Source organism: Ursus maritimus, unplaced genomic scaffold (assembly GCF_017311325.1).
Source record: "Ursus maritimus isolate PB19 unplaced genomic scaffold, ASM1731132v1 scaffold_14, whole genome shotgun sequence".
Classification (NCBI taxonomy): Eukaryota; Metazoa; Chordata; class Mammalia; order Carnivora; family Ursidae; genus Ursus; species Ursus maritimus.
In genome coordinates, this window is record NW_024423786.1 from 4,104,999 (window position 1) to 4,119,310 (window position 14,312).

Sequence of the window (14,312 nt, forward strand, 5' to 3'; positions counted from 1 at the left end):
GGGGTACTTGCGAAATCAACTAGTAGAAACATCTGCATAAAGGATAATTATGTACAGTTCTACTTGGCTCCTTGTCCTAGCGACAAAATTATCCCGCAAGGAAAGCAAGCGGTCCACTTTGATTGCAGAAAACGGATCCCGACGAGGTGGAAGGATTCTTTTTAATTAAATAAATTAATATTAATTTTTATCAGAATAAATTGTTAAATATTGCTATGTTGAGGCCCCAGGGTCCAGAGCTCCTGGTGCGAGAGGCTCTGCTCCAGCCGAGGAGGGCCCCCCCAGGCGGTGTGTGGGGTGGGGCGGAGCAGCAGTGGGTGTAGAAGTGAACAGTCCAGGGCTCTGGGGAGATCTTTCGCCCGGGTGCCTGCGGAAAACCCAGGAGAGGTGTCCCCACAGCAGAAAAGACAAGCTCAGCATTCCCCCGCGGAGATCCCGGAAGAGACCTGGCAGGGTGACTGCAGCCCAGAAGCTGTCCGGTCCCTCCTGCAGTCTGACTTGCAGCCGGAGGCACCCAGCCGGCCCGAGGGCGGCGCCGCCGAGGCCCGGGCTCACTTGCACGTGTACACCTCGGTGCGCTCGCTGCAGGTGTTGCACTTGACGTAACAGCACCAGTGGAACTTGCAGTTGCACTGCCACACGCGGGCGTACTGGTGGGTGTTGTAGCCGCGGCCGCAGCACATGAGGTCGCAGCCGCTGGCCTGCGGGGCCGTCTTGTTGCAGGCGCGGCCCTGTGTGCCCACGCTGCCCGTCACCGGGTCCTCCTCGCAGTAGTTGGGCGACTTCTCGATGTACACCAGGTCTGTGTCCATGGGCTTGCGGTACGACAGCGGCTTCTTGATCTTCAGGAAGGTGGGCCGCTTGTTGCGGCTGGCGCGCACGGGCTCCACATGGACGGCCTCGTTGTACTTGTCCTTGAGCACGTAGCCCAGCTCCCGGAACTGTGGCAGCGTGGTCCAGCACGTCTTGGTGGTGCACGATCCAGACACACCATGGCACTTACACTCCAGCTTCATGTTCTCCTCCAGGATCTGCAGGGGCGGGCGGGGAAGAGCACAGCGCACGTCACTGCACGCAGCGGCCCGGGGCGGCCCCCAGCCCGGCCCACCCCCACCCCGCCCAGCCGGCTTGGGCTTTCCTGGTTCTTTGCAGTGGGGGGAACTCAGGCCTGGATTCAAATCCCTCTCACCTCCGACCTCCGTGTCCTTCTACCTGGAGCCCACTTGCTCCCCCGGCCCCTCCCAACTCCTATCTGGTGCTTAGATTGGTGCTCAGATCAGTTCAGGCCAGTCCAGGGCACACAGAGGGTTCTCTTTCACCTGAACAGGTTTTTTTTTTTATTCTATTTTTTAAATTTTTTAAAAAAGATTTTATTTATTCATTTAAGAAAGCGAGAGCAAGAGAACAAGTAGGGGAGGGGCAGAGGAAGTGGGAGAAGCAGACTCCTTGCTGAGCTGGGAACACCCCAGGAGGGATTGGATCCCAAGACCCCAGGATCATGACCTGAGGCTAAGGCAGATGTTTAACCGACTGAGCCACCCAGGCACCCCTGGCCTGCACAGGTTTAAAAATCATTATTGAACCAACATTTAAAAACCAGCAGAAAGACCTCCAGGGTTGGTTGGTTGGTTGGTTGGTTTCTGTGTTTTGGCAAACCGAAAGGGCATCTGGCAACTCTAGGGTGACATTCAAATTGTTTACTAACCAGTACGGCTAAGGGCTGACCTACTGGGAGGGAAGCTGGCCACAAATGTCCGCATGGCAGCCCTGTTCACCACAGCCTCTGCCAGCACTGTCACGTGGCAGCAACACCTGGAGCTGTCCCAGCAGCTGCCTCCTTCACAGGCTGGCATCCGTCAATTTGCCACAGTCCCCACCACTCCATATTGCCTCCCGATCTCGAGTATGTGTTTTCAGAGGTCAGCTGGTTTGACCACATCTGCCGGGCACGGTGAGCACCCAACGCTGGGAACCGGGGCTCTGATTTAGTCCTCCCTGGCGGCTTTCCCTGACCTCCAAACTATATGGTATGCCTCTTCTTCTGAGTTCCCAGTTCCCCCGGGGGGCTCCCACTGCCATAGCACTGAGACGCAGTACTGTACGGGGAACGAAAAGCACAGATGCTGGATCCTGGGTTTAAATCCCAGATCTAACACGAACCTGCTGTGTGCCCTTGGGCAACTTCCTTGAGTCCTCTGTGCTGCAGTTTCCCTTTATGCAAGATGGGGTGATAATTATAATTAATCGTAATCATACAATGAAAATACTTGACAGCAACAGAAAAGAATGAACTAACACACACAAGAAGAACAGACCTCTAAGGTGTAATGCTGAGTGAAAGAAATTGGATGCCGAAAAGAACATGCTGTGTGGTTCCACTGATAGGAAGTTCAAGGACAGGCAAAACTATGGCTGGGTTTCGTTCATCTTTACATACATGGGCAGTGGGGTACAGATGGCCTGTGAGCCCTATTTTGCTGACCCCTGCCCTTGGAACATCCCTGCAAGCAAAGAAGGCGACATTTACCAACCCCCCGTGATACTGGATATTTAGGCTGGTTTCAGGTTTGGGTTTTTTTTTTTTTTTAAATCCTCTTCCTCCCTCCCTTCTTTCTTTTTTAAAACTATATCATCGAAGGAAGTATCTTCATCTTCGAAACTAAAGCTTCTCTTCCTTTCTCATCATCTCCAGCCTGATTTTATCCCAATAGACATGTATGAAGCTCCAAATGTGTACCAGGCACTGGGATGGGGATGTGCTAGTGAGCATGTTTCTGGGTCCCAGTGTATGAGCGTTTTCACGGTCTTCATCTGGACTGTCAACTTCACTTTGCCTGTTATACAGTGAAAAAAGGTGGATTAATGAGTAAATGACTGAACATTTATTAATCACCTGTACACGCACTGGGCCCATGCTTTTGGATGCGGCATTATTTAACTCCATGAGGTTAGCACGATGCCATTTTACAGGGGTAAAAACTGAGGCTCAGCTAAGTCCTGGAGCCGGTCTGTGGGGCATTCAGAGGCAAGGGTCTTTCTGCTGAGGGCTGTGAATCAATTGCTGTGGCTGCTTACTTGCTTTGTGACCTTGGAAATGTCACCCCCCCCCCCCCCCCGCCGGGCCTCAGCTGCCTTCACTGAAACATGGAATGAAGGCAATTCCATCTTTTTTGGCAAAAGTCAGGGCGCTGGCTTTTGACATTCAAAAGATAGGACATTCAGAATCAGATATTCAAAAGATAGTCATTAGTTCTGCCTCTGGGCCTGAGCCCGTGCAAGTGCTGGGGACACAGAGGTGACAAAATATAGTTCCTGTCTCCAAGGATGGGCTCGTGTTCAGGGTCCTCCCAGTCCCAAGAGCTCTGCTTCCAGGAGGAGGTGACCAGTGCTTGGGTCAGTGGACTCCACAGGAAGGGAGCAGCACCCTGTTTCAACCACAGTATCTGCAATCAGATGAGCCAGCAATGCCATAAACATCCGGAATGTTCAGGAACAGAGATTCCAGTTGGCTGAATGCTCGGATTGCAGGACACCTAGTGTGACCGAGCACCTACTGTGCGCTGGCGCCCTCACACGCCCTACACACCCGTGGTGCAGCTGCCACGCAGTGAGCACCCCCAGATAACACAGATGTCCCTCTCGGTTGTCAGTGAGGCCGTAGTTCCGAAGCGTCCGGCCCTCCTTCCCGCCTTGGCCTGAGACGCTGGGAAGACAGCAAGGCTCAGCGGTGTGGCGATGCGCTTCCGGGGCAGGGTTAGGCAGCAGGTTCCGGTTGCGATTTCAGCGCAGGCGCAGATTTCAACACACACATGCTGGAGAACGCTCAGAGCGGATTCTGACAGTACAGAGGCTGCAGGGCACCTGGAACCCTCGTCGTGGCCGGCGGGTGTGCCTACACTGCACGGTGTCTAATAAGACATGCTGACCTATGGCTCAGAAATGTCACTTCCAAGGCATACACGTGAGAGAATGAAATGCTTGTGTGCACGGGAAACAGGTTCAAGGACGTTCACAGCAGCAGCACTGATGGGCATATGGAGAGCGCCCAGTGTGGACTCATGGTATCTTCACACTGGGCGCTGTCCATATGTCCAGTCATGGTGGGATGGACAAGCTGAGGGGTGCGCTCGGCGGGATGCTACAGGACAGTGACAGTGAACAGACACAGCAAAGCACACCAACGGAGGTCAAGTTCAGAAATACAGTGGGGAGGGCAAAAAGCAATCAGAAAAGACATCCACTGAATAAGTTCATCTATACCAAGTTCGAAGGTAGGCAAAAGTGGATTGTATTGTTCAGGGGCACCTACAGAGGGGGGAGGTATCATAAGAAGTCAAGAAATGAGAGTCACAAATATCAAGACAGTGGCTGTCTCTGGGGTGGGGCGCGAGGGGCTGTGGTTGACAAGGGTCACCTGGGGCACTTCTGGGGTGCTGGCAATGTCTGTTCCTTGATATGGGTGCTTTATAATTCTTCTTTTAAGTCAACGTAGATGTCCTCTGTGCTTTTTTGCACATAAGCCGTATCTCACACTTTATAAAAATGCAGTGGTTCCAACAGCCACTAAGCACATAGGGTAACCAGCATCATTAGGAATCAGGCAAATGCAAATCAAAGTCGCAATGAGATACCACTTCACACCCTCTAGGCTGGCTGGCAGAAGAACACAGACGTAGCAAGTGCTGGCAAGTGTCCGGAGAAACGGAAACCTCCACACACCGCTGGTGGGAATACGAAATGGAGCAGCCCTGGGGAAACCTGTCTGGTAGTTCCGCAAAATGTGAAACATTGGGTTATCATGTGGCCCAGTGCTATGACCTGAATGTTTGAGTCCCACCCCCCAAATTCACGTGTTGAAATCCTAACCCCCCCCCTCAACCGCCCCAGGGAGACAGTAAGTGGAGCCTTTGGGAAGTTCTTAAGTCATGAGGGTGGAGCTGTCCTGAATGGGATGAATGCTCCAGAAGGACCCCTGAGGACACAGCAAGAAGGCTCTGGCTTTGAACCAGAAAGCCGGCCCTCACCAGAAGGCGACCATGCTGGTACCTTGATCTTGGACTTCCAGCCTCCAGAACTGTGAGACATAAATGTCTGTTGTTTACAAGTCAGTCAGTCTGTGGCACTTTGTTACAGCCTCCTAAAAAGACTAAGACACCCAACCAGCAATTCCGCTCCTAGGTATATACTCAGTAGAAACGAAAACATACGCCCATACAAAAACTTGTAAACCAATGTGACCGGCAGTATTCCTCATAATGGCCAAAAAGTAGAAACAACTGTCCATCAACTGATGAATGGATAAACAACATGTGGCATAGCCACACAACGGGACATTATCCAGCCATGAAAAGCAATGAAGTGCTGACACATGCTACAACATGCATGGACCTTGGAAGCATTATGCTCAGTGACAGAAGCCAGACACAAAAGACACAAATTGTATGATTGTCTTTATAGGCGATGTCCAAATGGGCAAATCTGTAGAGACAGGAGGTAGATCAATGGTTTGGGAAGAGGCTGGGGGACATGAGTGACTGCTAGAGGGTACAGGCTTCTTTCTGAGGTGGTGAAAATATTGGAAAATTATGATGGTTGAACATATCTGAGACTATGTTAAAAAATGTTGAACTGTATACTTTAAATGAGTGTACTAGACGGTATGTGATATATACCTTAATGGAGTGGATTTGTTCAAAAGTCCCTGGAAGGTTTTAGTGAAAAAGCAATAGGTTGTATTTTTGAGGCTGTGGCACCAACTGTTTTCGTGTGGCGGATGCTGGGCCAAGAGCACCAGTGCCGGAGGTCAGGCTCCGGGGTCAGGCTGGGTGCAGCTGCCACTCCCGCTGCATGCAGCCTCCCGCACATTGCCTCCCTCTTCCTGTGAGGCCACAGCTGGCCTGAGGCCATGGTAGTATTTGTGTGGGCCCCTAATCAGATGATGTCCAGCCTGTTAACCCTGCAAACTCTGCGTTTTCAGAGCCTCAGTGATTGCTTTATATCTGCACTAAGCTGGGCATAATCACAGCCGCGCTGGCCAGAACTGGCCACCCAGACGGGCATCCGGATGGGCACCCAGCCCTCTCCCCGAGGCAGGGGACAACAGCAGAGGAAACAAGTGTGGGACAAAGCCACGTTCTCTGCACCCCCTGCCCCCACCCCCGGAGGCCAGGCTGGCTCCCAGCTTCTCTGCTGTCCAGAGGGACTTCAGGGCTCCCTTGACACTGGAAGAGTCTGGATCGCGATTCAGTGACATGTAGTTGGAGGGTCTGCGGGCTCTGAAATGACACAACCCCATGCACCTTCCCAGTGCTTGGCCCACAGCAGATGCCCAGGAAATGCCCAAAGGTAAATTCACCAACAGGGTGCATTCAAACTATTCCACAGCCGGCATGCAGGGAGCCTGAGCAACCCCCCTGAATGTTCAGGGTCCCGGGCTGGATGGAGGGGAAGTCCGGAGGATCCCAGGAGCAACTGTGATGTGGGGAGGGGCAATCAGAGGGCTTCGAGCAGCTGGGACGGACCCATGTCAATATTTTATGTCCCTGGTTGCACTGGTGGGTTCCAGCTTGCAGTGCAGCCTCACGAGACTGCTTGCGGTCTGCCCTTTACCATCCTGTGGCGCACAGATGCCGATGCAACAGCAAAGTAAAGGAGAAAATAAATCCGTGAGGCCCGGGGTCTGGCGTCCCAGAGTGTCTCTGGAGAACACGGAGTTCTCCCACCTCCCACCCCACCGGTGGCCTGGGCTCCGAACACAGCAAGAGGCCTCAGATTAGTGGGCTGGGGGGACGTTGGGGGAGACAACAAGCGGCTGCTACAGGGTTTGCGTTTTACCTGCTGAGGGGAACGTGTTCCCTTCTCTTCTCCACCTGTGGTCGCTTGTCGGCTAGGAGACGGGATTTATCGTGAATGGACGGGGAAGCCAGTGGAGGCCAGGAACACGAGTCAGGATTTATAAAGACCTCATAGCAGTTATAACAAATGAGCCTGTCTGTGCAGAGAGACTGCGTGTGTGGGGGGCGGGGGGTGTATGCGAGGTCTCTGTACCTTCTGCTCACTTTTGCTGTGAGCCTAAAACTGATCCAAAAAATAAAGTCTATTTTTAAGCAAAAGATCTCAGAAGAGAAGTGGTATGCAGGGACAGTGTCCAGTGCTGAGACTGGGCTGTCGCTGCTGCTGACTGGCCAGGGACCCTCGCTGGCCCTCAGTATCCCCATTTTGAACTCAAGGGTCTGAACGAGATCATTTCCAAAGCTGCTTCTGACGCCATCTCTCTGTCTTCCGGCTCTGTCTTGGCTTTGTATCCATACTGCTCTCTAACCTGATACAGTGTTTCCAGAGCCCTGTCTGATTTTCCTGACATTCCCTGGGAGATGGCTGCTATCATCCCATTTCACAGGTGGAGAAAGTGAGGCTCAGAGAAAGGGAAGGACTTAAGCAAGATCAGAGTGTGTGTCTGTACGTCTCTCCAGACCACTGCTCATGCTTCCGCCTCTGGCTTCACGCCGCAGGAGACTACCCGGCCCCTGACCATCGCTATTGGTGACTGGTTGGTTGGGCCTGGTGCATGGGGGTCATGGGACAGTTTGAATGCAGCTGTCACCTCCAAGTGGGCCTGACCAGTGGAAGCACTGGTGGGAGATTAGAGGGCAGGAGGGACGTCCTGACAGGTACTCCTCCTGCTCGCTCCTCACTGGGCCCCTCATTTTCATCTCCCTAGAAATACATTCCATACCTGTTAGGGTCACTCCCTATTTCTCCCTTCCCTTCAGTCTCAGGCAGCCACTATGCAGTATTCTGTCTTTATGATTTGCCCATTCTAGACATTTCACATAAATGGCACCATACAATAGGTGCCAGTTTTGAGGGTCTAGTTTCCTTTGTTCAGCATAATGTTTTCAAGGTCCATCCGTGTAGCACGGTGTAGCATGTAGCAATACGTCCTTCCTTTCCGTGACTGAGTAATACTCCCTTGTGTGGCTATGCCACACGCTGTCCCCGGTTCATCAGTCGTTGGACAGCCATCTCTTCCTAAACTCTCCTTAATTTCCTAGTCCGAGTGCGCCCAGTGCACTGGCCGTGACCCCAGCAGCCACGTGCCGCTCCTCTGAGGTGAGCTGAGAACGAGCCCCTTCCTCTTGACTGCCAGGCCCGTCCGTGCCCACCTCGTGGCTCTGGCCCCCTGTTCCTTGCCCGGCTAATCTTTACTGCCATCTCAGAGGCTCGACCCAACAATTCCACCACCAGATATGCACCCTTTAGAGAGGCTCACACATGCGCCAAATGACCGAGTGCCTCACGGAGGCGTTATCTGAAATATCAAAAGGCCACAGAATCAAAAGATCCCCCAGTGGGGACAGGTTATATGAATTCTGATGCTTCTGTGAACTGGAATGTCCTGCAGCTGTTACAGAGAACAGGGCAGTTCTGTACTTCCTAATGAAGGCCGACCTGCAAGGGACACGGTGAAGAGAACAAAGCAAGAAAAGTACGTGTGAGGAAGATATGTGCATTGGTGTTAGTAAGAGCACAGAATAATATCTCTGGAAGAATGCCTGAGAAATTGGTAAGAGTGGCTACTTCTGGGGAGGGCAGCCAGCGCCAGGGGTCTGGGAAGACAGGAGCCTTACTTCTCATGGGATTGCCTTTTGAATATGCTCTCATGTCAGAAAAAAGTCACCTCATCCAAGAAGCCTTCCTTGATTGTCAGTGACTCCCTCATGGTCTTCATGGCTGTCCGAGGCTATTGATACCTGTCACCCTGGCCCAGTGAGACTGTCCAGCTGTCAGCATCTCCCATCTGGCCGGTGGGTCTTTGTGGTGGACATGGAGATATACCATTCAGTTGCCCCTTCAAGGGAAGTCTTGCGTCAAAGCTACAGCTGGTGATGTGCTAGTAAATTGGCTCAGGGGAAGAAGAAAAAAAAAAAGCCCTTTTGTACCTTTTGTAGTGTTTGCTAATTTCTTTGGCATAAATGTTCCTATCATGGCTGATTTTAAGCTATGAATGATTTAACAATTGGCTCCAAATCCCTGAATCTCTAACACCGGGTCTTATGAGCCCATGGGAGCCAGCTCCAGCGCATCATGGGACCGGGAGTGGAATCAGCATAGAGCCCCCAGCTGTCAGACAGTCCAGGGCCTGGCCCAGCTACAGAACTGCGGCCTCCCCGGGTGGGCCGCAGCCAGAGCCTGAGAGAGGCGGGGGTAACAGGTCTGGCCCCGTTGATGGGCAGGACCTGCTCCAGAGTTGCTCCCAAGGCTTTGTCTGGCCAACATCGCGGCACCACCCCGGCCCCGTCCTGCGGCTCCCCTTCCCCTTTGCCGAGCGCTGCTGAAGGCTTGGTCCTGCAACTCCATCTCAGCCTCTGCTTCTGGAGAACCCCACCTGTGACACTCCTCGGAGGCTGGGGCCAGGACACTCACCTCCACCTCCCCGGCCTCTGGCAGAGAAAGCCCAGCTTGGAGGGGGTACTGACCAGTAGGAAGCAGAAAGAAGGACCTAGTGCATGCCCGTTCATGTTCATTCACTGACTCGTTTTGCATTGAGCACCAACTGTGTGCTGTTTGGTATCACCTCTGCGGCAGGGGCCCTGGGAGGACTGTGATGCAGGGAGATGCTATCCCCGCCTTCGCTGGGCTGCAGATCCAAGCCAGGAGCAGCCATAATAACCCTCCGGGATCTAACTATAATGTGGTGCGTTCTATGAAGGGGTGGAACAGAATGCAAAGAAAACTTTTGATCCAAGAGTAGCTGCTCTTGTGTGCAGCTCCAGGAAGCCTCCCCCAAGAAGGCAGAGGCTGAGCTGGAGGCCAGATAACAGGAAGGATCCAACAGAATCAGCCAAACTTAGCAGGAGGGGGAAGGGCATCTCAGACCAGGAAACAGCACATGCCAAGGCCCGGAGGTAGGAGGGATGGGGCCTGCCACAAGAGAAATGCGAAGGGGCAGGGGGGCTGGCCACTCAGGGCAGGGAGGAGCCTAGATCACCCGCAAGCCAAGGGGTGCCACTGAGGGCCTTTCAGGCAGGGGAGTGGCAAGGTCCGAATGATACCTTTACAGATCATTCCAGACAGAGCAGAAATTAGGTTAGAGAAGGTCAGACTGACAGGATGGAGATGTGGAAAGAAACCGTCCCCATCATCCAAGCCAGAGACAACGGTGGCTCTGACATAGATGGTGGCAGGAGGGGATGAGAGGGGAAAATCAGCAACACTTGGTGAATGATCCACGGGAAGTCTCTTGAGGTCTCAGGGCAACTCACGGGCCCCTCATGGATACGGAGACTATGCACTGAAACAAGGAACCCAAAGAAGGACCAGGCTAGAGGAAGAGCATGCATTGAGGGCATGATGGGGAAATTTCTGGCACTGTGAGTAGCCCAGAAGAGGGGCATCTGGGGAACCTTCTGGTGCCACTGAAAGCTGGCCCTAGTCAGCATGGGTGCCCACAGGAGATAATGTGACTAGAGTCCCAGTCAGGATTCAGTTACTTCCACAGACTAAAACACGTGGTTGAAACCAGCCAGAAGTGAGGTAAACACCTATAATCTTTGGTATTAAAAAAAAAAAAAAAGATAACAAAAGCAGAGGATAGGAGAGACTAAGAAAGACTGAAAGCTTTCCATGACCACAAGTTCAATATGAACTAATAAGCTACTAAAACACCTGAGGACATATTAACTGAGGTCTGGGGCCCACAGTAAAGGAGGAGATTGCTATGTGATTTTCAGAGCTGAGCTACGCCCCAGCAGATAAACAGAGAGTATGTGTAGGGGAAAGGGCTGGAGATCCCATACCGAAGGAACTGGAGCTGCTCAGCCTAGAGAAGACAGTTTCTGGGTGTCCTTGGTCACTGCCCCACCTGCTCTGGCCTGTGCTGGGGCTGGGTGAGTAGAGGGACTGTGTATCTCTCCGGAGTGCAGAACTGGGACTCCAGGGGGAGAGGAGTCACAGGATCCCTGCTCAGTGAGACGCCAGCCCTCCTCACCAAGCTGACCAGACCTGGATGGGGGCTGCTGGGGAGGTGATGAGCTCCCCAGCCTGGAGAGTGTGGCAGCAGCAGCTGGGGTCTGCAATGGGGATTCCTGCACAGGGTAGGGTGGGGCTACTCTCAATCTGCTTCTCTGCCCCCCAACCCGACCCCAAATCTGTGTGGACAGCAGGAAGGATTTTCCGCACCGCTGGAGGGAGAAATATCCATCTCTTTCTGACAAGTCCCCCAGGAAGTGCCAACAATGTACCAGGTGCTGCCCGGAGCCCAAATTACCCAGGGCAGGATTCTTAGGCCTGGGAGGGGCCTTGGGAGAAACTTGGCTCCAGAAAACTCCTTGATTCATAACACCAAATAGATACCATTGGAATGGGCCTCCTGGGCCATGGCAGACTCTTGGGGCTGCCCAGAGGATCTGGGGATGAGTTTCTAGGAGGTGGAAGGGGGTCTGAGTGGAGGGAGGTCAGACAGCGACCTCGGGCTCCACCCAGTCCAGCCACATGGCACTCCTGTGACAGGGAGCCTCGGTCACCCTCCGAAGCATTCTGAGGGGCATCGAATTTTTAAAAACCAAAAGCTGTTTCTCAGCATTGACTTCCACTGCTCCCCCTCACAGACCCTCCCGCACTGAGGCCACTGGGAAGACCATGAAGGCCCCATGCGGTCCAGGAGGATATCCCATGTCACAGCGGTCCACGGCTCCTGCCACGCCCTCCTCCAGGCGTGTAGCTACATTCATCCCCCCATGGTCCGACCCCTCCCCAACCCTTCAAGGGCCGCCGAAAATGGCCCTCTTCCTCAGAGTAGCCTGCCCTGCCCACCGAATGCCAGCAGGACTCGGCCGGCACAGATTTCTGCTGCTCCCAGTGCCCTTCTCCTTGTGCCTTGTTTCACAGCAAGGCTGCTGTAGCCTTCAGAGCTCTGCGAACACTGACTCCTCAGTGAGGCTTTCCCAGCCACCCCGACTATAGTCATCCTGTCAGCAATGGCCCCCAGCTCCTGCCGGTCATCCCTCCCAGTTCCCACTGCTCATCCCTCCCAGTTCCCACTGCTCATTACTCCCAGTTCCTACTGCTCATTACTCCCAGTTCCCACAGCTCATTACCCTCAGTTCTGACTGCTCATCCCTCCCAGTTCCCACTGCTCATCCTTCTCAGTTCCCACTGCCCACCCTTCCCAGTTCCCACCAGTCATTACTCCCAGATCCCACTGCTCATCCCTCCCAGTTCCCACTAGTCATTACTCCCAGATCCCACTGCTCACCTCTCCCAGTTCCCACTAGTCACTACTCCCAGATCCCACTGCTCACCCTTCCCAGTTCCCACCAGTCATTACTCCCAGATCTCACTGCTCATCCCTCCCAGTTCCCACTAGTCACTACTCCCAGGTCCCACTGCTCACCCTTCACAGTTCCCACCAGGCATTACTCTCAGATCCCACTGCTCACCTCTCCCAGTTCCCACTAGTCACTATTCCCAGGTCCCACTCCTTACCCTTCCCAGTTCCCACCAGTCATTACTCCCAGATCCCACTGCTTATCCCTCCCAGTTCCCACTAGTCATTACTCCCAGATCCCACTGCTCACCTCTCCCAGTTCCCACTAGTCACTACTCCCAGGTCCCACTGCTCACCCTTCCCAGTTCCCACCAGTCATTACTCCCAGATCCCACTGCTCATCCCTCCCAGTTCCCACTAGTCATTACTCCCAGGTCCCACTGCTCACCTCTCCCAGTTCCCACTAGTCACTACTCCCAGGTCCCACTGCTCACCTCTCCCAGTTCCCACTAGTCACTACTCCCAGGTCCCACTGCTCACCCTTCACAGCTCCCACTAGGCATTACTCTCAGATCCCACTGCTCACTCCTCCCAGTTCCCACCAGTCATTACTCCCAGGTCCTATTGTTCATTGTTCTCAGATCCCACTGCTCACTGCTTATGGTTCCCATTGCTCATTGCTTCCAGATCCCACTGGTCATTGCCAAGGATAGGATCTTGACTCAAGCCAGTCAGGGCCAATCAGAACAAGTCCTAGGGATTCAGTATGAAGAAAAGATAAGAACTTTTTGGTTATTTCCCACCAGATGTGAAGAAGGACTGCAGGGGCCAGAGCTATGGATAGGCATTTTGTAATCATATGGGTGTGAGAATGGAGTTGACTGGGAAAGCAGAGTTGAGGAAAAAAGAGAGGGTGATGGGTATGTGCAACTGGTTCCTAGGAATATCATCTGCATCCTGGATCAAGCTGGACCTGAATGCATTACCCAGGACCATTCAGTTCCATGAACTGATGAATTTCCTTTGATTTGAAGCTGGCTTGAGTTGGGTTTCTGTCTCTTATATCTTAAAATATCCTGATACACAGCTCCCTTTATCTGTGTAGGAAGGAGAGATGCTTTTGTAAAGCTGATAGACAGCCCATGGGTTTTAAGTCACCGAATGGAGCAGATCTGGGGGGGCCAAAGACTGGTTTGCTTGAAAGGGCCTTGGGGAGGCCAGGACCTTGAGGGCTGGAGACTGAGATTAGCTGGGTATCTGTTGCTTCCTCTCCTTTGACCCCTCCACTGTTGGCCCGCTGGCTTCTCGGCAGGAGGGGTCAGTTCTGGACCATTTGCACCCCAAGTAATGAGCAGTGACTCAGGCAATCAGAATCGGTCTCTACATGACAACGTGTTGTGATGGAAAGCAGCCTAAAGCTACCTAGGTAGCCCAAAAGCCCTGGTTCAAATCTTACCTCTGGTCACCGCATGCCAGTGATGACAGAAATGACCAAAGGGAGAAAGGCCCACTCCCTGTCTGGCTGTCCATTTCCGCATCACAACCAGCCTGCCTCTGACCACAGAGGCTGAAAACCCAAGATACCACTTGATAAAAAGAGAGGCCTGAGAGTGACTTCTCGTTTACTATCTTTGGATGCTATGGTGTGAGAGCATGTTTCCTGGAGCTTAGGCAGCCATGTTGTGACCAAAAGGTAAGAGAACCAGAGGCCGACAAAGTGACAATGGCAGACCAGCAGGAGGGAAACAACCCGGGCTCTCGAAGAGATTGGTGAGCCTCTGAAAAATAAAACGTCATCCAGACTTTACTTTGCAAGAAAAAGCCAAGCCCTATCATTGCAACCACTCCTACAAGATGTTTTGTTACTTGCAACCACTCCTACAAGATGTTTTGTTACTTGTAACCAAATGCAACCTCAGTGATTCACTCCTTACAAAGTAGGAGCAAGTCGTTTCTCAGAGGGAACAGTGGGGATTAAATGGGAGAAGGGCAATCAGGGCCTGGTGCAGGGCTTCTCACACAACAGCCCTAGCCTGTGTGAGTT

At 52.9% G+C, this 14,312-nt stretch overlaps 1 protein-coding gene across 1 annotated transcript in view; it reads right to left on the bottom strand.

Moving 5' to 3' along the window:
* Positions 1 to 551: 551 nt before the first annotated feature.
* The window catches only part of LOC103669629 (protein Wnt-7a), a 63,115-nt gene continuing 49,354 nt past the window's right edge, over positions 552 to 14,312 (bottom strand). The window contains exon 4 of the mRNA XM_040628407.1: positions 552 to 1,031. Within this exon, the coding sequence (XP_040484341.1) occupies positions 552 to 1,031 (480 nt within the window). The remainder of the gene's footprint in view (positions 1,032 to 14,312) is intronic.